General features: G+C 55.5%; 1 protein-coding gene across 30 annotated transcripts in view; it reads right to left on the reverse strand.

Moving 5' to 3' along the window:
• KIF1A (kinesin family member 1A) overlaps positions 1-24619 on the reverse strand; it is a 74643-nt gene that overhangs the window by 40117 nt on the left and 9907 nt on the right. For 19 of the 30 annotated variants that reach the window (XM_080668484.1, XM_080668480.1, XM_080668478.1 and 16 more), the window contains exons 2-17: positions 17692-17847; positions 13647-13723; positions 13216-13395; positions 12578-12643; positions 11759-11937; positions 10242-10353; positions 8727-8804; positions 7965-8030; positions 7236-7253; positions 5255-5330; positions 4485-4563; positions 3495-3637; positions 3029-3055; positions 1571-1782; positions 739-818; positions 384-459 (exon numbers count right to left, since the gene is read on the reverse strand). In XM_080668484.1, the coding sequence (XP_080524610.1) occupies positions 384-459; positions 739-818; positions 1571-1782; positions 3029-3055; positions 3495-3637; positions 4485-4563; positions 5255-5330; positions 7236-7253; positions 7965-8030; positions 8727-8804; positions 10242-10353; positions 11759-11937; positions 12578-12643; positions 13216-13395; positions 13647-13723; positions 17692-17797 (1575 nt within the window). In that variant the 5' untranslated portion in view covers positions 17798-17847. The remainder of the gene's footprint in view (positions 1-383; positions 460-738; positions 819-1570; positions 1783-3028; positions 3056-3494; positions 3638-4484; positions 4564-5254; positions 5331-7235; positions 7254-7964; positions 8031-8726; positions 8805-10241; positions 10354-11758; positions 11938-12577; positions 12644-13215; positions 13396-13646; positions 13724-17691; positions 17848-24619) is intronic. The other 11 variants (XM_080668491.1, XM_080668490.1, XM_080668489.1 and 8 more) reach the window with 2 other exon arrangements.

Raw genomic sequence — 24619 nt, forward strand, 5'->3', positions numbered from 1 at the left:
GTCTGGTGAGCATGCACTTTGGCTGAGCTCTGAGAGGGAGCTGACTTCCATCCCCGTGTCCGGCCCCTCCCTGTCTGTGGGCAGCACCGGCTCCAGGTAGGGTCCAGCCACACGTGTTTCAGGTCTCTAGCCTGAGTCTGGTTCCCAGTGTCACCCTGACCTTGATGAGCACACCAGCCCACTTCCCAAGGCTATAGGGATGCCCCGCCCTAAGGAGGGGGGCTGGGTCTCACACAGGGAGGGCCTGTCTGTGGTGGGTGTGGGCCCTCAGTGCCTGGACCCCCTGCTGTACTCCCACGCCTAGAGGAGTGAGGCCCCTCGAAGGCTGCAGGGGACCCAGGCCTGTTCAAGCCGGGCCCCACAAAATGGGGACCTGCTCCTACCTTTTTGGGAGAGAACACACCCAGAGTGCCGCCATCCTCCCTCATGGCCACGCCCATCTCGGCCAGCAGGGCTTCCCTGGAGGGAAGAGTGAGGGTCAGCTCAAGCTTCAAGAGGCCACAGGACCTGCCTCCCCGCAACTGCTCTGGCCACATAGTCCAAGGCAGAGCCCAGACAGTGATCCATCTGGTCAGTGAGTTAAGGTGTCTGCTTGGAGGTCCAGATCACCTGATCAGGGACCAGGTCCGTGGGACCACAGTGACAGGAGGTGGGGGTCACCAGGTGAGAGAGGATGGGTCTGTCAGAGCCCAGGGTTGGAGCGCAGGGCTGTGCTGGCCCTGTGTCCCCACCACCCACCTCTCCATCCGAATGGCTTCTGTCCGCCGAAGCTTTTCCTCCCAGGTCTCGTTGAGTTCGGCTATGATCTTCTCTGTCTCCTGGGGGACGACACAGAGCAGAGTGAGGTCAGGGGCCAGGCAGAGGGGAGACGAGCAGGTCTGCAGAGCACCAAGACCCCAATGCCCGGTCCATGCTGGAAGCATTATTTCTGAAGGATCCAGGGCTGAGGGGTAGTGTGAGCTCAAAACTGTGCTTTCCTCTGGACACGCCCAGGGAACGAGTGAAAAGCACAGTGACCCAGGAAGGAGAGACGTGGGGCTGGTTCTGATGCACAGATGCTATCAACACTCCCTGTTTGCTTCCAGCCCCCCACCCCATGTGGGCCTATGCCCAGGGCCCCCGCCCCATGCTGCCCCACCCCAGCCTGGAGTCTGGCCTCTGGGCTTTTGAACCCTAAACCCTTCATTCTCCAAGGTCTGGGCTCAGCCTGCACCCAGGAAAACAGGACAGAAAACCTAAAACCAGCCTGGCTCATTGCAGGGGGTGAGGCAGTGACTGTGGGCACAAGGGGACCAGAGAGCAAAGGCTCACAACCACAGAATACCCAAGAGGGGAGGCAGAGCCCCCAGGACACCCACCACCCTTGTCAGCAAGTAGGGCCCCGTGGTGCTGGGTGGAGAGCAGTGACATATGGAGGGGGTACCCGGGGCACTGCCTCACCTCCTGCCTTTAACAAGAGGGCTCGGCCCAAGGCCCAGAGGAGGGGGCCTCCCTGGGAGGCGAGGCCCCATGCCCATGGCTCCAAGCTCAGTTTCCCAGGGCCTGGTGCCCACTCTGGCCCTGCCCTTACCTTCAGCCTTTCGATGGCCTCCTCACTGCCCGGGGCAAACAAGAGGCGCTCGTGCAGACTGGACAGAGAGGCCGCGCGGCTGGACAGGGCTGAGAGCGAGGACGAGGGGCTCATGCCCACCAGGGCGTTGGTCACTGTGGAGAGATTGTCAGGGGCTTGACTCAACTCCGCCCAGCCACAGTTATGGTAATTGTTGTCAAGGTCGGACAGGTCTACGGGAGGAAGGGAGGGAGAGGGGGCAGACAGACGGGAGGGAGAGAAAAGAGACACGAGTTGGGAGGTGGGCGAAGAGAAGGCAGAAAGCAGAAACTATTAGTGAGACGCAGCTGCCAGGCGCTGGGCAACTCATGCAAGGCCACCTGTCACCCCACACGATGGGCCCCGCCCCTCCTTCCCCCACCCCCACCCCCTGCAGCAGCACAGCACCACCAAGACCCCCAGATCCCCTCGCTCCACTCTCCTGCCCTGGGCCAAGGCCTCTCTGCTTTCCCTGCACCTGCATGCCAAACCCGTGCCACCCAGGCTGCCTTGCAGCCTCTGAACCTGAGCTGCGTGAGCTCCATGGCTCCTCCAGCCCTCCCTGCATCTCCCACCCTGTCCACTTCCCTTCACCGTCACTGGGCCCTGACACTAACGCTCATCCTTTCTGCTCTGGGCGCCCCCTCTGCCCACCCCTCACCTGGCCCACAATGCATCTCTGAGCTCCGGGGTCAAGCTGTGCTGTCCACCCCTGGAGGGGAAGGGGACTGTGGGACCCTTCAGGAAGCCCCTACTCCTCCACCCCTGAGAGGCTGCTCTGAGCATGGAGTATCCCAGCACTGGGCACCCAGGGAGCCCCCAGGGCCCCGAAGGCCCCAGAGTTGGCGCTATGACACCCCCTAGGCCCCTCCTGGCAGAAGCAGACGTGGAGCAAAGCAGCAGCAAATGGGACAGCACAGGGTACCGGGGAAGCCGAGAGCCCCTCCACCCTTGGGGTCGGGAGGCACTGAACTGTGCCCTTGCTCAGGGGGCCAGGCCCAAGGCCAGCAGGGGTACAGGCTGGGAGGATCTGGCAGCAATCAGACTCTTGGCATTTCCAGGGGGAAAGGGCCTTGGGGCGTGAAGGGCCCGAGGGAGGTCGGGGCCAGGAGCCAGGGATGGACCGGGCCTCCAGCACTGACACTCGGGACTCCCCAGGCCTCTGGGGGCACATGGGGGTCAGGAGTCTGAGCCCAGACACTTTTAGTCTGAAGAGGCCTTGGCAGCCCCTTGCCTCCCTGGTGCTTCATATACACAGGGATGTAACCCCAAATCTACCAGAAGGGCACCTGTGAAAGGGCTGTTGTCCAGCCCCTAAGTGGGGGTGAGCTTGCCCCTCCCTGCTGTCCCTGGGCCTCGCCCCTCCCGCTGGGCTGCCCCACACCCTGAGGGCAGGTGGCAGAAGCAGGGATGCACAGAGAGCAGCAAGGGGATACACACATTTGGGTCCTCCGGGCACAGTGTTGGCTAAGGGGGAGCGGAGTCGTGGGGGAGGGAGGAGAGACAGAGAAACAGAAGAACAGGTTTGTTTTGAGAGTCCGGGGCTGCCCATCGCAGGCCGGGCATCAGGCAGGCAGCTCTGGTCTTCAGCGGGGACACAGGGACCCCAGCACCCGTGGCATGCCAGCATGGCTTCTGGGGAGACCATCTCTGACCTGGTTGGGCCAGCACCAAACCCAAACCATGCGGTACCCCCAGGCCAAGGCCAGAACGCAGGCCTCCCACCCAGGGCAGCTCTGCCAGGAACAAGACAGGGGCTGGGACTGGGTCAGAGGGACCTCAATGGCAGCCTGATCCACCCCAGTCCGGGAGAGAATCCCAGGAGGAAGGCCAGGCTGGCCCAGGAGGTCCCTGGGAACCCACAGACTGGTCACCCTGCCCAGGAGAGGCGGACACAGACACTCACTGTCGGTGATGTCCCCAAGACCCTGGGCGTACAACAGGTCCCGCAGCCGGGTCACCTCATCCTTCAGCTCACGGATCAGTTTGTTGTTGGGGTCCTCATTGATGACGGCGTTACAGCGAATCTGCTTAGCCCGGTCTGCATACCTGGGCAGCAGAGGGAGCTATGGGCTGTGCCCATGCCAGCAGGCCCAAGGGTTGGGGGGTGGGGGGGGGGGGACAGAGCAAGGGCCTGGGGCTTGGGCAGAGCAAGGAGTCACCCCACTGGGAGTCACTGGGGCCATTTCCCAGAGACCTACAGGTGGGGTCACCCTGCCCTGGCTCACCCACTTAGGGAAACCTAGGCCCCAGAAGGAGAAGGGATGGGGTGGCATCTTCTCCCTGCGGAGAGGCCTTGGCTCCTGGACCTCGGTTCCAGGGTAGAGGGAGCCCGTGGGGGATGTGAGAACATCCACGTGTTTGCCTGTCTGAGCCCAAGCCTTGCACAGCAAATGCACACGTAGGTACAGATGGGAGCATGTCCCCGTGTCCTTTTTCTCTTTACTACCAGTGGTGCTCAGTTAAAAGGACCCAGATGCTGAACTGGCTGCTAGGGGCAGGAGCCCACGCTCCCCCCCCCCCCCCACAAGGGCACCCGCCTGCAGAGGGACCTTTATGACACACCTTCACCCCTCTGCTAATTAAAGATCCGCAGTGGCTCTCATGACTGATAGAGGCTGCAAGCTGCTCAGCCCACAAGCACAGCTCTCCCAGTCGTTTGCACAGGGGCCCTTGGCCACTCGCAGCCCCAAAGTGTACCCCAAAGGGTTACGGGAATGGAACAGGTCCCATGAAGACCCAGGCACCCCTGACAGCCATTGGAGCCTCAAGGAATCCCAGGTGAAATGATCTCCCCAAGTGGCACCCCTCTCACGTGTTCCTGACTTGGGCAGGGAGGGATCACTCCCACCCGAGCCTGGATGGGGCACAGGGCCCGCCTCCCTCAAGAACACACCTCAGTGTGCTCAAGGTCTCGTCGTAGTTGATGTCTGCGGGGCTCAAGGCCGCCACCATCGCTGTCCTCGAGTTCCCACCTGTGGGAAGAAGACCAGGCCGTGCAAAAGGCCAGCCCACTGCCTGTTCTCCCTTCGCCGTCCCCTCCTACATTTACAGCTGGGGAGGCTGAGCTCAGAGACGTAAACAGAATCATGGGCCAGCTGGGTGAGCACAGAGGGGCTCTAGGATGCAGCCGAGAAAGGCCGGGGATCCTGCTGTCTATGTTCATCAGGCCAGCCCAAGACTCAGTCGATCTCCCTAGGCATCAACCTCCCCAGCTGGGGAGGACCCCTGAGTTTATATTTGGGTGAGAGGCATTTCAGTCTCCATCTCCCCGTCTATTGCTACTGGTTATGAACTCGGGCAGAGAGGAGAAGGGGTGATTTATGGCGGCTCCCCAAAACCCAGCAAGCGGAGTCCCAGGTCCTTTATAGAAGGGGGAAACCAAGGCCCAGAAGGAGTGGGTACTTGGTCTGTGTGTTACAGGCCTGACCCTGTGGGTGGGTTCTGTGGCCCGTGGACCATCCTGGTTCCCCACCCTGGCTGTCAATAACCTTCCTCTGGCCACTGTCCCAGGCCCTCTGGAAGGCCCCCCAGCTTCACCTCAGTCGTGGGCCAGAAAGGTACTAGGCCTCCTGGTGGTTGGGCACCCCTCCAGGCAGGAAGACAGGGCAGTGGGCCAGGCTGGGAGTTAGAACCCCAGGGTTGGGCAAACCCACTAGTCCTCACCGAGGTTTTCCCTGAGGAGCCAGGTCAGCACAGAATCTCGGTAGGGAATGAAATCTGTCTTCTTCTTTTTCTTGTTCTGTGCGGGAGGAACATTCAAGGTCAACCCTGAACTCATGGAGGAGGAGGGGCAAGCACAGGATGGTCCCCAAAGTCAAGGCTGCCGTGGGGGGCAGGGCTGGGCCAGCTCTAAGGCTTTTCCACACCTGGACCGAGGGTGCCCGCCAGGCACCTCCCCCAGGGCTGGAATAAGCAACTTGCTGCACATCCCTCAGGTCCCTTCCTTGTCATCCCCACCGTGTCTGGGTTGCACAGCCAGACCCGAGCCCAGGCGTGCTGATGTCACGGCCAGTGTATCGCCCTCCTCCCTGTCAGAAGGGCCCATCTGAGCCCCCTCCTCAAACACCAGCAGTGGCTCTGCTGACTGAAATAAAAGGCCCCACTGCGAAGTGTGGCATTCTGGCCTCCGCCAGCCCCACAGCTTACCGCTCCCTTCCACACAGCACTCACCTTCCATGTCCATCACACTTCCCACCTCCCTTCAGAAGCCAGATTGCAAGCCCTGCTTTCATACCTGTCCCCTCCCTCCCGTGAAAGAAGCACCCTCCACACTGTCTACTCCAGTGGCTTTATTTTTCTAGTAAGGCAAATCCACTCAAAATATGGACTCCAGCCCATATAACGGCTGCACGAATCACTTCGGTGGACCCGCCGTGACTGATGTAGTGACTCCACTAATCACGAATATTCAGTTACTTTCCAGTGTCGGCTCTTTTATGTGCACAGCTGCTTAAGAAGTATTTGTGGCCCTAGCTGGTTTGCTCAGTGGTTAGAGCATCGGTCCTTGGACCAAAGGGTCTTGGGTTCAATTCCCAGTCCAGAGCACTCGGTTGCAAGCTCAATCCCTGGCCCTGGTCAGGGCATGTGCAGGAAGCAACCAGTTGATGTGTCTCCCTCACATCGATGTTTCTCTCTATCTCTCTGTCTCTATTCCCCACCCCTCCTCCCTCCCTTCCACTTTCTAAAAATCAATGGAAAAATATCCTTGGGAGAGGATTTTTTAAAAAGTATTTGTGGAGACCCCGTAGTGGCCAGTGGACACGGCCCCTGCCCCCAGAGCCCCTCCCATGGACACACACAGGTGCCCCTGCAAGGGGCCGGGCCATTTCTCTGGGGCCAACACATTCGTCTTTGCTTTTTAGGTTGATCCCCAAGAGGAGCTCCACAATGCTCAGGGGACAAAGGGCAAAGGCTCTCGAGACACGCTGTCAAAGGGGTTTTAGAAGCGCTGGGCCGGCTCTGTGAGCAGGGTCTGAACTCCAAGCCGTCAGTACTTGGGGCTTCCTTTTTCTCCTTTGGAAACTTAGTGGGTGAAAAACTCCATTCCTACTTTTCTTTACTTATTTAATTCCTGAGGCTGAATCTCTGCCACGTTTGTCCTTGTTGCCACAGTACATGCCCTACAATCACTCAGTTACTTCACCTTTGATTTTTGCTGCTCCCTCACCAGTGCCCGTCCACCCGCCAGCGGCCCCTGCTCTGCCATGCTCAGCAACTCCCAGAACCACCCACTGCCCTCCCTTTCCTCAGCCTTCCCAGTCTTATACCTAGAAGGTCAACACAGTTGTTTGAATGGAAAAAGACATGCAGGTTATGACTATTACGATAGCTTTAGTAACTCTTTCACACATTCACAACTATAAACTTACTTTTGCCCACCCCTATATTTTCACTTTTCTGTTTCTGTCTATTATCTGCCTCTTGCACTGCCCCGGCCCCAGAAGGCCTGCATTGCTCTCCTAGCTCAGGGCCTAGCTCAGAGTTGGGCACAATGTGTTTGCTGGTTAAGTGCACAAATGAAGGGGTGAATTCTACTGCCGCAACCTTCGCGAGGGTAGCCTGAGCTAAGGGCACTGTTTGCTTCTAGCCCCTCCCCATCAAGAACTGAAGACACCTCCCCCCGGAACTGAAGCAAGCAGCTCACCTTATTGGGCCCAGAGTCCTGAAAAGGAAAAGACAGAAAGAGCCTGAGGACCTGGAGTGAGGCTAGGGCCCCAGGGTGTGCGAGGAGAGGGGGACAGGCTGGCTCCAGAGGGCAAAGGAGCAGGAAAGGCCTGAGCACGTGCCAGGCGTCCATCACTCGCCACCTGGCCATTGCTGGCCACCCTGAGCTGGGCCTGAGAGTCAGACCAAACGATAGTGCAGCCTCTCAGGCTGCTGCCACCCATCAGCCCGTCTCTCCACCAACCATTTCAGAGGTGGGCAGGGTTTCCGGAGATTTGCCCGTCCCTGGCTGAAGGCCTGGGTGTCTTAGTGAGTGGGCAATACTGCCCGCCCGTGGGGCCCATCAAACCCAGTTCCTCAGCTCCAAGGGCCATGGGCTCCCTCCTGGAGGATGGCCTGGGTTGGGCTAACTGAGGTCAGAGCTGACACAGCCCTGCCCTCCCAGAAGGAAGCCAGCCAACAAGCTCACCAAAGCCCATGGTGACCCTCCGAAGGGCCCTGGGAGAAATACAGCTCACCCCAATTTTACAGGTGGGGACACTGAGGCTTCAGGAAGTGACTCCATCTGTAGCCAAGTGACATCCCACCCATATCTCTGGGCTTCCCGAGAACCCTGACAGGCTCCCAGCATCCCCCAAGGAACACAGGACAGGGCAGCCCTCCATGGTCTGTCCCACCAGCCTAGTCCTAGAAACCCGAGCCAGCTCACCATTTCAGCCAAAGCAGAGATGACCTTCCCCAGTGTAGTCAAGGACTTGTTGATATTGGCTCCCTCCTGTGTGTGGAGAAGATGGTCGGGGCATTAGGAGCCTCAGGAGCCTGGGGCCTGACCCATGTGGGGTGGGCTGAGACCACCCAGCCAGGACTGCTGACCCTTTAGGTTTTTAGAGGGTATGGGAGCCTCTGACAGGAGGCCGATCAGAGGCCCACCTGGCCGGGCAGGGAGTGCAGTTTGCCCAGGGTTCTCCTGGGCTTCCTAGAAATCCTAGGAACACCTCACACATGCCCCACCTGGAAAAATTTCCAGAGCCCCATCCCATCCATCAGGTAACAGTGGGGACCAAAGGGGGACTCAGGAAAACAAACCCTCTCTTTCCTGACACTCAAGACTGCTTGACCAGAAGGTATCCCCTCAGGACCATGGCCGGCCAGCTCACTGCCCCTCCCACAGCTGCCTCGCAGCCTGTGTTCTCCCGGTGGGAAAGCGAGGTGGTGTGGGGCCCACAGAGGGCCCAGCTTTCCTACCAGGTTGTCTGCCTGCTGACCTCCCATCTCCTCACCTGTGCCCCCCACCCACCCACCCAGGCTCACCCTTAGGGGTGGCCCCAATACCTCCCTCCAACCCCAAGAGGAGCTGAGCCCTCCTGCCTGGCCCACCTGGAACAAGCCAGGATTGAAGACATGACCCCGCCTTTGAGTAGGGTAGCAGGGAACCCGCTGCTCTCCATGGGCATGGCGGTTGGGCCCCTACCTTGAGCCGCGTGCCCTTCGCTCCTGTGGAGTCAGCCCGCTCGCTCCCAGCCAAGTCCACCAGGCTGATTTTGCTCACCTGAAAGGCAAATGTGTCAACTTCAGAAGATGCCATGAGGCTGCTATGGGGCACCCTTCCTCTCTGGGCACCGCCTAAAGGGTCCACCCGGGAGCCACGACCAAGCCCCACCCTGGGGGTCTAAAAGTCTGTGGCCCTGCATTCCCTCTGCACCTCGGTTCACAGCTCTTCCAACACTGCCTGAGGTTCAAGGCCATCTCACTTCACAGGGTGCAGCCCCTCACCACCACCACCCCCCCCCGCACCGCCCAGAATTGCGGCCACACTGTTTTCTGCATACTCAACGCTCTTCACATGTTTGTGCGTGGACTCCCCCCAGCACCCATGAGGTGGGTCCCTCACTATCGCCCATTTCCACAGACGGGAACTTTGCCTGTGCTGGGGTTTAAAGCCGGTCCCAGTGCCCCAGCCACTGCTTGAATTCCTCATGCCCGGAGCAGGGGACCCCAGTACACTTCCCTGGCCTACCTGCATTCAGAGGAGGCCAAGGCCCTCTTGAACATGGCTACTGAGGGCAACTCGCCCAGATATCAACAGGCACAGACATCAGTGGGACCCTCTCGGTACCCTGCAACCAGGCTGACCCGTCCCTGCCCTCCAGGCCCCATTGGGCCGTCATGAGCCTCCAGGAGGTAGTGCCTGGCCAAGGTGACCCCAGCACCACCAGGTCTAAGTGGCGCTATCTTCCCTGTGGATCATGGGGTGCTGCCTGAGAGAGCCGGCCCTCCAGGAGGTGGCTGAGGTGCCCTGGGAGAAGGCCTGGACATGGGGGTGGGGGAGAGGCACAGTCAGAGGAAACCCGGCGCTGTAGGGCACAGCTACTGGTGGACGTGAACAGGCTTGGCACTGGCCCTGCTGCCCCTTTCCGGAGCCCATAGATGTGTGTTGGGATAGAGGCCTCAGAAGAGGACCCCCCTGCCCGGGTCCACGGAGCATGCCAAGGCATGTGGGAAAGGCATCTGGGGCTGTGGGCAGCGGGGCAGGATGGTGCCCGCTCAGCACAGCCTCGCCTTTGTGCTCGAAGATGCCGGTGCCCACGGTCACCTCTGTGACAGGCACTCACTCAAGCTGAGACCTCCTGGCCTTTGCTGCTGCCTCCACGGGTCACCCAGGCATCCTGGGCCTGTGGGGCTGTGCTGGGGTGCAGCTCCGGGGACATCCCTTCCCAGCCCCCAGTCTCCACCAAAACCATCTGGTAGGAGGGTCCGTGGCCCCTCCGCCCCAAGTCCCTTCCACACCCAGGTGGCACCAAACGCCCAGATGAGGTGGCCTCCCAGGTCTGGCCAACCTCTCACCAAGGGGTGGAAGTGCCTGGTACCCGGTGTGAGGACGCTGCCCGTGCCTCCCAGGCCAGTGTGTGGCTTGGGCTCCTCATCCTGCCTGACCGGCCGGACCCCTCCGCCTGCCTGATGTCACCACCGACAAGGCCACACTCACTTTCTCTGTGGTGATGTCAGTCTCCGCATCGTGGCGCTTCTGAGTGAAGATGATGTTGAAGACGGCGTGGGAGCGGCTGCTGGTCTCATTCATGTTCGTGGCTGCCACCGTCCTGAGGGAACAGAAGCCACTTGTGGTTACCCGCCATCCTGCGGTTGGGCACTCGGGTCACCGGTGGTGCCAGACCGCTGGGCCAGGTCATGGGATATCAGCTCCCCTGGGTTCTCAGGGCTGCCCCACTGGTGACCAAGCCTCCTGTCAGAGCAATAGGGCCCACACATGCCAAAGGCTAAAGGAAACAGTAGTTAGCATCAAAAAAGAGACATTGGAAGGCCAAGGACTTTGATATTCAGCAGGGCTGAGTATCAGCACAACTGCCTTGTGGTGACTGCAATGGCTCGAGGCTTTTTCCTGACTTGATAATCTTTACATTGTATACCAAACTTTATCTTTGATCTGCCTGTATGCATTTCTAAAGGACGAATGTGTATTCAAAGTGAATAAAAAGGAGACAGGACCCAGCTTGGTGTTCTTCTTCACTAAAGAGGTTCCACCTGGCCCCCTAATACCTTCTAAATTCATATTTTTTGTATAACGTATTTATTGTGTCGTCGGCCCTCCTTCAAGTCATCCAGAACCCGCCGCGAAGGTTGTGGCACACACACCCCTGTCCACCATGTCCATCATGGGACCCTGAGCCCCCAGCTCCAGCCTGGTACTTGGGTTGCTGTGACTGGGGGTATTTCTCTGCTCCCAGGTGCTCAGCAGAGCCAGGTATTGCTCACTCTATAAGCTGGGCAGGAGGCCTCATGACTGTGATGTGGGAAAGCCCCAAAGCCACCGACAGGCAGAGACCTCAGGGAAGTATCCCCCAATAGACTCCCTGTCTGACAGCCCACAGCACGAGAGGCCTCGTCAGAACAGCGCCCCCACAGGACCACAAATGAGGGGTGGTGGTCCCTACCTCATTAAAGACTCTTGTGGTAGGGAGTGTGGGTACCGCCCACTGGGTAGGGGGAGGTGTGACACAGGGAACCCTTAATCTCCAGGAGACCCTGGGTGATAAAGAGGGGGACTGTTGTCATGACAACCAGGCAGTGAAGCCCAGGAAGATGGGCTGCTTATGGCCGGCAACGCCTACAGCTGACACTTTCCCAAAGGCTCCTGCCCAGAGCCCTATCCACGGGGCCCATTTACCCTCAGAGCAGGTGGGCCAGACCTCAGTCTCCTTGTCACTGGGCTCACCAGGCCAGCTGCTGGTAGGGATGACCACCTGGGGCAGCAGCCACAGATGGCGCCAGCACCTCCCCCACCAGGGTGCACAGCGCACCCCCAGCAGGAGCAGCCCCCCTGTAGGTAACAGTGTCCCCTGTGCAGGGAGCTGCAGGCCCACAAGGCCCACACCTCCTCAGGGAAGACACAGGTGCCCAGGGACCAGCCTTCCCCGCAGAGACCAGAAGCTGCGGGCACAGTGGGGGTTAGAGGGCAGAGAGGGTGGGTGAGTCACCCCCACACACCTGGCCTTGTTCCCTGAGTCCATGAGGTCCTGGATGTCATTGTAGGAGGTGACAGCCAGCTTGGAGAGGTCCTCCACATACGGCCCCAGCAGCGGGTGCTCCCTCACACGCAGGTTGCCCTTGTTCTTGGGGTTCAGGAGGTCGCGGACACGCTCACAGTAGATCTCCATGTAGCTGACCTGCAGGGCAGAGACACTTGTGTGGGGGCCACCATCAGAAACCCCAAAGATAAGTGTGGGAACAGTTATCAGAAACACTCAAGATGGGAGGAGAGGCTGTAGTCAGGGACTCCTGAGGAGGGGGGTATTAGGAGATGTGGGGGTCACTACCCAAGAACCCGGAGGAGGGAGTGCAGGGCCATTAGAGACTCTTGGGGTAGAGAGTGTGGGTACCACCCACTGGGTAGGGGGAGGTGTGCAAAGGAATCCAAGCTCTTGTGTGAGTGTGTGCATTGGGGGTGTCAGCCCATCCCTGCCTGCCTGGCACTTCCCACCGACAGCCATCCTGGGGCTCACCCTGGGGCCATAGCCACAGTATGGCCCAGGCTATGTAGCTCTGAGGCACCTGTCCCTGTGCCCAGCCCAGAGCAGCGGCTCACTGCACACCAGCTGAGTAGAGGACTGCCCCTCACGCCTCTGTGCCCTGCACATCTGTGTCTTGAGTGGGTGTGGTGGCATGGTTGCCACATGTGCAAGCGAATGACAAGCTAAGGGCACAAACCAGCAATGAGGACTCACTATACACCAGAAAAGCATCACTATCCATGCCTAGAACCTCAATCATGCCCGGAGGACCAGATGCTGGGCAGGGGACCCCTACCTCCACAGAGTAGGACATGTTGTCATTGGTCGTGTCATTGATGCGGGAGAACAGGTCCTCACAAAGCTGTAGAAACCCAAGACATAGTCAGATGATGAAGGCCCTGCCCCTCAAGGTGCTAAGGGTTGCCTGCGCCCAGGCTAGCCATTGTTCTCCTGGCCCCTCTTACACCCTCACAGTTCATCTTAAAGGCACTGAGAAGGCCTGCAGGCGAATGAGCTGCTGTCTTCTGCTTAACTCAGTAGTCCCCTCATTGACATCTGACCTTTTCTCACGTATCATCTGCTCACACTGGCCTGCTCCTCCTGCCATCCTTGTCTGCATGGGGTGGGGGATCTGCCATGCTACAAACCACCCATTGTTCTCTGCTGCCCTGACCAGGTCAAGCACTGACCAACTCAGATCCAGAAGCCCACCAGGGGGCTGGGCCAGGGAGGGTCCCAGCAGTATCTGAGGCATCTGCATCTCAGCTTTCAGTTAACCTGGGCACCTCTCCCTGCCCAGACCACCAGTCCTCACAGCCCCCAGGGGAAGGTCACCTCCACCGGCAGGTCTCCCAGCTGCCCCTGCTGCCCTGAGTGTCCCTGCCATCACTGGGTCCTGCCACCCCATCGCCTGTGCCCTCCCTGCCCGCATACCTGCGGGATGATGCCCTGCTGGTCCTTCTCCTGCTTGCCCATCATGGTGTAGGACTTGCCAGCCCCGGTCTGGCCATAGGCAAAGATGCAGACGTTGTAGCCCTCAAAGGCGTGCTGTAGCATCTCCTCGCCGATGTCCTGGTACACCTGCTTCTGCGACGCATAGTTGATGTCCTCGGGCTGCAGGGCAAGAGGGGCTGCAGTTGCAGAAGTCGGGGGCGCTGAGGGCTCAGCCCACTATGTTCCCCGAGGGCCCACATCATGCCCCGGGAACCTCCAGGGCAGGAAGAAATGTGGTCATCGCCTCATTTAGAGAAGAACATGCAGCTCAGGGAGGCCAAGGGACTGGGTGTGGGCCACACAGCAGCAGGGGCTGAGCGGTGTCCACACAGCTGTGGCCCACCACCCCTGGACCCCCAGCCCGGGCTTACCGAGGTGTGCGACCAGTAGGAGTAGTCGAAGCTGAAGCTTTTGGGCGTTTCCTTGGGTTGTTTGGGGTTAACGATGGCTGCAGGGAGGGGAACAGGTGCGGTGGTTAGCGCTGTGCTGCGTCTGCACTGTGTGCCCAGGAGTGCTGGCTGTCCCCCCGCAGGGACACGACTTATTCTCTTCCCATCAGTGCCCCTTCAGGTTCTTTCCAGGTGTGCGCTCATGGCTAAGGACTGTCCCCTCACAGGTCCCTCCCTCCCCCCTCACCAAGCTGCAACCTGGCCCAGCTGAGGCCTTGCTCGTGAGTCACTGAACATCAGTTCATCAAACTAGGAAGGAAGCCACAAACTCGAGATGAAGCGATCACCCACCCCTCCCCACAGTCCAAGGCTGCTTCGCCCCAGGTCTGTGCGGCACAGTCCTCAGTGTTTCCCAGACTCCAAACCCAGCAGGCAATGGGTCCTCAGTGGCAGGAGGTACCTTGGCCCCAACCCCATCAGACCACCCTGCCTGCTGCCCACTGTCTGAACCCGAAATGTCCATGTTGATAGAGGACCTTTAGACTCCCCGACGTCCCACCAAGCTGGAGGCAGATCCCTCCCTGGTTTTCATATCCACCAGGAACTTGGACCAGTCCCAGTCAGCAAGGCTCCAGGCACCCCTGGGAGGCCACTCCCCCACCCCCATGTTTGGGGATGGACGCCATGGTTGCTCACCCAACTGGTTCTCCCCAGGGACAACTGGCTGGGGCCCTCGCTTTCCCGGGCACGGCACAGCCTTCAGGACCCCACACCCCTGGCCCCACCAGGTGACCTGTCACCAGCATCAAGAGAAGCAGACCCCTCAAATTCATATGTGGAAGTCCTGACCCCAGGACCTCAGAATAACCTTATTTGGAGGTGGGGTCCTTGCAGATTAACTGGTTAAGCTGCCCTGGCTTCAACTCCTGAGACATAGGGACTCAGCTACCACAACCCCAGTGCAGATAATGCGGGCGCCATAGAAACAACAATCACCGGCCCTCTTGACATGGGCAGCCTGGGCTGGGCCTCCACTGGGTCCCCTGGCAGCAAGTGGCCAGGTCCCCTGGCTCACCCCACAATGCCTCACCTCCATGACCTCATCTCCTCCCCTCCCTGCCTGTGGCCAAGTTCCCAGGACAGGCCCGAGCCCCATCTTGCTCTCCCATCCCTGGCTGGCCCCCACACCGGCTCTCTGAGCAGCCTGGTCCCATCCCCACACCCCCATCCATCCCGCTCTCTTCACCCACATGACACTGACCCAACCCCAGGTGCTGACCTTGCTCTGATGGTGTCCTGGTGCTAGCATGTTTGTATACACCCACATGGACCATGAGCTCCCTGAGGTGGGAGCCCGCACCGGGCCGGGGCACAGGTGTGCTCAAGGAACTGTGGGTGGGCTGGGACAGCCCACAGACAGGTCAGAGGAAGGGGTACGGGCTGAGGAGAACCTGCCGCGGAGACCACTGGGCAGAGCTGCTCTGGCCCTCGGGACCTGCCCCCCACCCCCTCTGCCAGGTCCCCTGGTGTGGCTGACCCCCTGGAGGTCCTGTGGTGTCTGAGAAATGCCCTCTATCATTACAGATTCTGAGGTCAGAGGGGATGTGCCCTCCCCGGGTCACAGGGCACACAGCCAGACTGGAGCCCAGGGTCCACCTCAGACCTGGCTCTCTACTGTCGGCCCTGAGCTCTCACCAGGGTGACCTGCCAAGGCCGGGCCGGACAGACACCCCCCTCAGCCTGCTGCATGCAGAGAGGAGCAGTTTTGCTGGAGGTTCTCCTTGTGCACGTTTGAGGAGAGAGGAAGGAGAACAGCCCTCCAGGGCACACTGGGCAGGTGGCTCGGGGACAGCTCACTGAAATGCCCCATGCCCCTCCACCCCTGCCCAGGCTCTGCAGGAGCCAACAGAGGGGCAAAGTCACGAGCTGTGGGGATGCCAGCTTGAGCAGGAAGGCGAGACCAGGAGGAAAGGAGTCAACGGCAGCCACTGTCTCTGCCTGCAGGCCCTGCAGTCTTCAGCTGCACCCCAGGCAGAGATGCCAGCACCTCCAGCACAGCGGTGTCCGGTGCTCGGAATCTGTGCGCCTGTCGTTAAACCCTAGGTGGCTTCAAACTGGCTATGGGGAGAGTGTTCACAGGACAGAAACTGGCAAACATAGGCGCGTGTGTGCATGTGTGTGTGCATGTGTGTGTGAGCTAGAGAAAGAGAGAGAGAGAGAGAGAGAGAGAGAGAGAGAGAGAGAGAGAGAGAGAGAGAGATGGATGCTGTTTGACCAGAAGTTCACTGCCCCAGACTCACAGGATTTAGGAGGTAGCCTAGCTGAAGCAGAGACCAAAACCTCAGCGGGGTTCCAGCAAAGCTTTAGCTCAAACCCAGGCACTTGCCTGTCAGCACAGGAGACCCTCCCATCCTTTGACGAGGAAGCCTCCTTTCTGTTGATCTAATTTGTCTCACAAGCCCCACGCACCTCAGCAAGTCCCCCTGCCCTGTCACTGCACCTTACTTGACCCTGTGGGGCGGGACCCTTGGCACGGGCAGGTCTAGTTCTGTCTCATTGTGCACATGCATGCATCATCCATCACCCCACCGAACATCAGCCCGAGGGCAGCGAGTATCCGGTGCCTGGAGTGCAGCCTGGCACGAGCTCACGCTCAGCAAATGTCGGCTGATGACATGAGGGGCCTATCTCCACCTTCTCCTCCCTGTGTAGTCACATGTGATGACACGACCTCAGAGCCTCAGTTTCCCCACCTGTGCTGTAACAGACAGTCCTCATTCCTGTGGGGCTACCGGGACAGCAGATGTGGGTCACCACTGTGACCTCTGCCAGTGAAGAGCCCATCTTGACCCTAATGGGTTGGCCTCCAGGGTGAAAGCAGCTCAAGGTCTCCGAGCTATCCCCGGATGGTTCGATCAGGGAGTGCCAAGGGCATGTCGGCCTGGGGCCAGCCAATGACAGCAGGCCCTGGGCCCTTGGCTTAGCTGCTGTCCCTGTGCCCTTGGCTAAGTTGCTGCCCCGGGCCTTTGGCCGACCTGCTGCCCAGGGTCCTGCCAGCCTCCCACATCATGTGTCTCCAACCACTCCTCTAATGCAAAGGCCTGCAGAGTGTGGCCACCTGCTAGGCCACAGCCATGCTCCCTTCTGTGCTCTTCCATGTCCGTTGCTGCTCTGTTTGGTGCCTAGAACATTCTAGAACAGTGATGGCAAATGAGTTAGGCATTGAGACTGCACAGGTTGACAGAAGCAACTACCAGTGTCCACATGGGCAAAGAGGGCTTCTGCTCAGACTGTGAGCTCTACCCACATCTGTACCCAAGCAGCAACTCACTACAAATGAGTGTGACAATGGAGCCAACGGGGTCTGGGAGGCATCCTCCCTTCCCCTCCAGACCTGTGTGCTAAGGACCCCTCAGGGCATGTCTGCCTTTCTGACTTTCTTGAATTTGCCTCTCTCTTCCTACCTCCTACTCACAATGTTGACTCCAGGCCTCCCACTTCTCGGAAGGTTCTGAGATGATTTACAATTACAAACACAGCACAAGAATAGAAAAAGGAAAACAATTTATGAACCTGGGGCCACTGAAGCAAGACAATGAATCAGTAACCATGGGTGGAACAGTGTCCCCTAAAATTCATGTGCCCCCTGAACCTCAGAATGTGGCCTTATTTGGAAATAGGGTGTTTGCAGATGTGATTAGTGGTGAAGCTGAGGTCACAGTGGAGTAGGGTGGGTGCGAAATCCATTGAACACTGTCCTCATAAGGAGGCCACATGAAGACATGGACACACCAGCCCCATCAACACCTTGATTTCGGAGTCTGGCCTTCAGAACTGTGAGAGAATGCATTTCTATTGTTTTCAGCCACACAGTTTGTGGTCATCTGTTACTGCAGCCCCAAGAAACCTACACACCGTGTGGACAAGGAGTGAGCCAGTCCAGATCAGCTGCTACCTCTGGCCAGGAGACAGGACCCACAGCCTAGCACCAGCAGCAGCCAGCAATCCCATCGCAGCCAATACTCACTGGTGGTGCTTCCGGACATCTGGATGATGCACTTGGAGTCACGGCTCATTTCCCGGGAATTGAAGGGGCGGACACGCACCGCCACCTTCACTGAGGCCCCAGCCATCTCTGCAACCTTCGTGGGTCACTCCTGGCAGTGGCGAGAGCAGGAGACACCTTGGGAAAAAGGGACACGTGAACTGGAAACAATATCTAAAAAGGCAGAACAGGTGTTTCTGGTTGGCAATTGAACCCACTTCCCACCAAATCCTAAGTGACACCTGCACCGGGTTCCAGTCCCCAGGACAGGATTGGAGGGGCAGCTGCAGGGGGAAAACACCACGGATTTTGGAAAAGGAAGTCAATGGGATGCGTGAAGCCTAACAAGAAATGGCCACTTTGCTGTGGGACCCAGAAAGACCCCAGGTTCTCCGGAAGCCCAGTGTCTGGGCAGCACCAAAAACACACATTTATGGAAAGTCACTGGAGGGAGCATTAGACCCTGTTGTGGGTTGAATTATGTTTTCCAAATTCACATGTGGAAGCCCTAACCCCCAGGACCTCAGAACGTGGCCTTGTTTGGAATTAGGGTCCTTGCAGATGTAACTGGTTAAAATGAGGTCACACTGGAGTCGGGTGGGCCCTAACACAATATGACTGGTGTCCTCATAATAAGGAACATTTGGACACTTGCAGGGAGGATGTCCTGTGAAGACGGAGGCAGAGATGGTGATGCGTCCACAAGCCCAGAAACACCAAAGATTGACAGTAGCCACCAGCAGCTGGGGAGCCTTGGGACCCATTCTCCCTCCAGCCTCAGGAGGAACCAGTCCTGCCGATACCTTGATCTTGGACTTCCAGCCTCCAGACTGTGAGACAATGAATTTTTGTTGTCTAAGATACACCATCGATGGTACTTCGTTACAGCAGCCCTAGCAGACTAATGAAGGCCCCCAGACCCCCACCCCACCCTGTGAATACCCAAAACCCTGTCCCCCACCACCACTTCCCCTACCAGGCAGATGCCAGAGGCTGTGTCCAGCCTAGTGATGGGGGTCTGAGCACCAGAAGAGGGTGGGTGTGAAACACATACTAAAAAGAGGTGTGAACTGCACCCAAAATGTCCAGCAGTGGGACCCCAGCTACTCCTGCTGCTGTTGCACGCCCAGTGTGTTGGCTGTCATGGGAGAGTGCAGGGTGCTTAGCTGGGGAAACTGACTGGGACCACACCCTCTAGCAAGAAATGCCGAGACTAGAACAAACAAAAAAGGCACACAGCAGAAAGAGAAGAAATTATTTTTAAATACCTTATAATTAATACCCTCAGCAAGAAAATTTACCACAGCCATGAATCAGTGAAGGATGCTGGGGAGTGAGCTGCTGCAGTGCGGCCAAGACTCCACAGGGCCTGCTCTGTGACACTCCCAGTGAGTGTGAAGGTGACCTTTACATCCACTTGAAGGTCACCTTCACTCACACTGAGGAAGCAACTCCCCTTAAGGACACAGGCCTGTGGTGGGCTCTGCACCAGGTCTGTGCAGTTTGAGAGGACAGTACCTGGGCGCTAAAAGCCCACAGATCAGAGGTGAGTGAACAAAGCAGTGCCCGCAGCAAGACTCGGGCCAGACAGGAGGGGAGGCGGGACCAGGTCTTCCCTGTGAGAGTGTCCCAGGCCACGGAGATGGGACTCAGGGGGCAGCAAGTTCTGGGCTTGGTGAGGGGGTCCCACATGACACTCCATCCTTCCCCCTGCAGGGGCATGGCCCCTGGCCACCCACTGCCTGACCTACAGGTAGGACAGTGCCCGACTGAAGCACCCAGAGAGAACCCTGGGCAGAGGGGAGGCTGAGGTGGGCAGGCGCTCCTGCTGGTGGCAGCCCTTGTCCTGTACCAGCTGTCACCGGGCCCTTGGCTCCAGTCGGCCTTGAATTCCAGCGAGGGAAGAGTGAGCTTCATCCAGTACAGTAGACTGTGGTCAAGTCCCCATGTGCCCAAATCAGGGCAGGGGTAGAGAGGGGCACCTGGCGGTCTCTGGGGAGGTGAGGGGACGGGAGGCATGGCATAGTGCCACCCCGGCTCCAGGACAGGGGCACAGGGGACTGTCACTTGTGGGCAACAGCGCAGTCACAGGCATGAGGGATGTCCCATGATGCTGGGACCAGTGTAGAGCCTCAAACCCCCACCTGGTGGGAAGGCAATTCATGGGAATCACAAAGGTAAGGAAATCTTTTCACCAAAGCTGCCACTGCTGAAGACCAGGCGATACACTGCCCGAGCTCCTCACTGCCCAGGCTGAGCCTGAAAGGGAATCTTCTGCCTCACCCTCCCTACCTGTCATCAGCACCCTCAGGAGAATCTGGCCCAAAGACCCCTTCCAGCGGTGTCCCAGCCTCCTATCTGTGAAGACAGGGTGGGGACCTATGGCCAAGCCCTCTGGGGGAACCCCAGGATCAAGAGCAACTAGAGAAGCTGAATAAAAATTTTAAATCTGTTTTGAGGAATCAATGAGCTACTGAAGCCATGCAGACTAGCAGGCCAAGATTCCAGAGACCGGGGACTGCCAGGGCAGGAGATGACTTGACATTCCGCAGCACTTTCCCTGGGAGCGTATTTGCATTCTGGTCACCAGGCGAGAGGCTGGGAATCTGCAGTCTTCCCAGGCAGGGAGCCGTTGCTGAGGGATGGAGGAACCTGCAGGGCCTTTGGTCAAGAGAAACAAACTTGAGAGGCCAAGATCCCAGGAGAAAGCAGTAGAGAATGAAGCCAAACAAATGTCTAGTTCTCCCCTTAAGACACGTGCCAAGCTCAGAAGGTATGAGTAGAAATTTAAATACTCAAGCAGAAAACCTCTGAAAATCAAAGAGTTGTCTCCCATGGTCTCAGGTGCTAAGGAGAAAAGATCAGAGCTCAGGATCCAGTGGAGGAGGGGCCCGGGTGATCACACCAGGCCAGATTTGAAAGCCCCGGGAGGCACAGAATCTAAAAGCAGGGCAGAACCATAGGTAAGATAAGCAGTACCCAAACTGCAGAGGCGCCCTGACCCAGCCGTCTCTGACTGATTTAGAGATGACCCTCTACTCTGTTTTCCTGGAAGAGAAAAGGTGTACCACCTGGAAACTTTGCAGTGTTTTAATAGGTAATGTCTGACCTTACAGCAAAAGTTACAAGGCATGAAAAGTGACAGAACTATATGATTCAAAACAAATTGGGGGGTGGTGAGAGGGAAGCAAAGAAAAACACAAAGAGAAAAAAGAAACATACCTACACATGGTCCAGACCCAGGAGCTATCCCAGGACTTTAAACTAACCATGACTTATATGTTCAAAATGAGAGAGAAAAAATGATGAAGAAAATACATGGGGAAATAGAGAATTTATTAACAAGAGTATTTGAAACTATATTTTTAAAAAAGAATCAAATGGAAATTCTAAAACTGAAAACACAATAACTAAAATTAAGAACTCAAGAGATGTCCTGTCTGGTTGGATGGGTATTGTCCCATCCACTTAAAGGTTGCTGGTTCAATTCCCGGTCAGAGCACATGCCCGGGTTGCAGGATCGATCCCTGGTAGGGGGCATACAGGAGGCAGCCCATGGATGTTCTGCTCTCATATCGATGTTTTTCTCTCTCCATCTCCCTTCCCTTCTCTCGCTCTCTCTAAATATCAATTTTAAAAAAACTCTTTATATATATATATTTTTTTTTTTTTACAAAAAAGAACTCAAGAGATTAGACACAGAGAAAGACTGTGTTTATGAACTGGATGACAGGTCATTAGAAAGTTAAAGAACACAGAAAAAAGAATGAAAAATATAGAAATGAGAGAGAAATCTGGGACAGAGTAAAATGGTCCAGTATGCATGTAACTGGATCATAAAAAGAGAAGGGATGGAATTGGGGAAAGCAATACTTAGAAAGATAATGGCCATTTATTGTCTAAAACTGCTAAAGCCTTTCAATCCATCTTCAAGAAGCTGTGCAAACACAAAGGAAGATAAATACAAAGAAAACTACACCAAGCCAGATCATAATAAGACTGCTGATACCAAAGATGAAGAGAAATATCTTAAAAACAGACAGAGAAAAAAGGACATACAACCTGTAAAGCAGGGGTAGGGAACCTTTTTTTCTGCCAAGGGCCGTTTTGATACTTATAACATCATTTGCAGGCCATACAAAATTATCAACTTAAAAATTAGCCTAATGCCGAAACCGGTTTGGCTCAGTGGATAGAGCGTCAGCCTGCGGACTGAAGGGTCCCGGGTTCGATTCCGGTCAAGGGCATGTACCTTGGTTGCGGGCACATCCCCAGTGGGAGGTGTGCGGAGGCAACTGATCGATGTTTCTCTCTCATCGATGTTTCCAGCTCTCTATCCCTCTCCCTTCTTCTCTGTAAAATATCAATAAAATATATTTTTTAAAAAAATTAGCCTACTATATTTGGTCAAACATTTAATTAACTCACCTCTAATGCCTAGGCAGGGCCAGACAAAATGATTTCGTGGGCCTTTTACGGAACAAAGAAACAAAGTCAGATTGACAATCAACTTCTCAGCAGAAATGAAGGAAGCCAAAGACGAGGTTCTAAGGCAGCCTTGGGCAAACTACGGCCTGCGGGCCTTTGAATTTATATTAGTTCACACAAACACTCCATCTATGCTTTTGTTCCGGCCCTCTGGTCCAGTTTAAGAACCCATTGTGGCCCTCGAGTCAAAAAGTTTGCCCACCCCTGTAAGGTCTCAACATTATCGGGAAAGTAGAAAAGTAATACTTTCTATTAGATTGTCAAGGATACCTGTTTCAATTGCTAGATTAATTATTTTAAAAAACTAAAACAAAAAAAGAATGTATAACTAACAAGTTATTAGCAAGACAAATAAATTTCAAATATTTTTATTAATCCAATAGAAGGCAATTAAGAAGGAAAAACAGAGCAAAGGAAAGTTAGCTCAAATGAAAACTGACATTTAAGACTGTAGCTAAAAGCCCAACTCAATTAGTATGGCCTAAATACTCCAAGTAAAACAATACAATTGTCAGGACAGATTTTTTAAAATTATATTCTGTTGACATGAGATATCTTTAAATAAAAAGACACAGAGAGATTGAAAAATAAAAAAATAAAAAATTTTGTGTACTTGTTCTATCAGGTACATATCATACAAATTCCTTTAAAGTGTACATAGAACATTTACTAAAATGAGCCATAGGATGGTCATAAAGCAAACTCTAACAAATTTCCATTTAAAATTAAAATCTTAAGACATATTAGTATGTTCTCTGACCATAGCAGAATTAAGCTATACATCAATACAAAAACAAACAAACAAAAACCCACAAAACCCCTCCATTGTTTGAACATTAAGCAATACAATTCTAAATAACCCTTGGGTCAAATTAAAAAAAAATCACAGGATATTGGAAAATATTGAACTGAATAATGAAGATCCAACATGTCAACACGGTGAAATGCAGCTAAAGCCAGAAATAGACACTTTAAAAGCATGGTGAGGGGACGGGAGGTCTCCATCACATTATTCACAGGTCCATCCAGACCCCAGCTTCCCCAAGGGAGCTTCAGGACCGGAAGGTTCACCTTGAGAAGGACCTGGTGGGTGTGACCGAGCAGCCCAAACTCTGCCAAGCCAGTACTAACATCTGGTTCACCCCTTACCCGGGTGTCAGCAGCATTGGGGAGCTGGAGATATTCAGGAGGGCATTGGATGTGTGCATTTGAAGGGGGCGGGGGTGTGGAAAAAGGGATCAGCCACTGTGAGCACTGACTCTTTAAGTCACAGGAATGGATGAGATTGACAGAAAGGAGGATGAGAAAGAGGAAAAGAGGTAGAGAAGGAGCAGTGGGGGAGAAGCCTCAGGAATCTAATTTTGGACAAGTCCTCTTGACTTGAGCCTTCATATTTAACCTAAGAAGAATTATTTTTAAAGTAATTACCAAATGGTTCAGGTAAATAAATGAATTGAAAGACCTCGTTTTAGTGGACACACACTGGTATATGTGAAGACAAAAATCAGTTTGCTCGTTACTAATTAATCTCTCTCAACTGATAAGAAAAAGATGAATGAGAGACTTCCACTTCTGGCAAACGATGAACAAGACACCCTACCCCATTAGAAATCACCTGGAAACTTGGGGTGGATAATGCACATAAGAATAAAATGAGGAAACATCTGAGGAAAAGGAAAAAAAGGAAGGAGGAGCTGAAATTAAAGCTGCAAGCCCATCTGGAAGGAAGTGCAGATATTTGCTGACACCAGAAATGCAGACAATTGAGTTTCACCTGCTGGGTGGGGAATGGGCGAAACATATGCAAGTTGGGTTTGGAACCACATCACCACAGAAAGTTGCATCCTCCAAGGCTACAGTGGGAGGTCGGGGGAAAGCCACCTTCCATCAAAGGGACACAGGAGAATTCATCTCAATGACTCAGCTCCAGGTGGAGAAAAAGCCAGTGTTTTTTGAGAATTTGAGGGCACCAACCTGTTGTTGTGTGAGTTTGGGTTTCATTTTGACAATGGTCTCAGGTGTTTGCACCCAAAGCACCTTGCAAAGCAAATACAAATCCGCCCTGGAAATATTGGAAGTAGCTTTCTCCCCTCTGGTCCCCAATACTCCCAGAGATGAAGATCAGTCAGATGTGAGCTCACAATCAAATGTTACCAAACACCAAAGGAGCAATGCACCCCCAACAAGAGCCAAGGGGGGAAAGAAGGAAAAGAAAAGAAAATCAGAATGAGATCCTCATGGACTTCAGACACTGCAACTGGTTATAAAATGAGTATGCTTAAAATGTTTACAGAAATAAGCAGGAATGGGAAATAATGGGGTTAAACGTGGGGGGAGGGGGTAACCATGCATAACCTTTAGAAATAAAAATGTAATCATTTAATTTTAAAACTTAGCAGACATGTTAATCAATAAATTCAAT

Source organism: Plecotus auritus (assembly GCF_963455305.1).
Source record: "Plecotus auritus genome assembly, chromosome: 5".
Lineage (NCBI taxonomy): Eukaryota > Metazoa > Chordata > Mammalia > Chiroptera > Vespertilionidae > Plecotus > Plecotus auritus.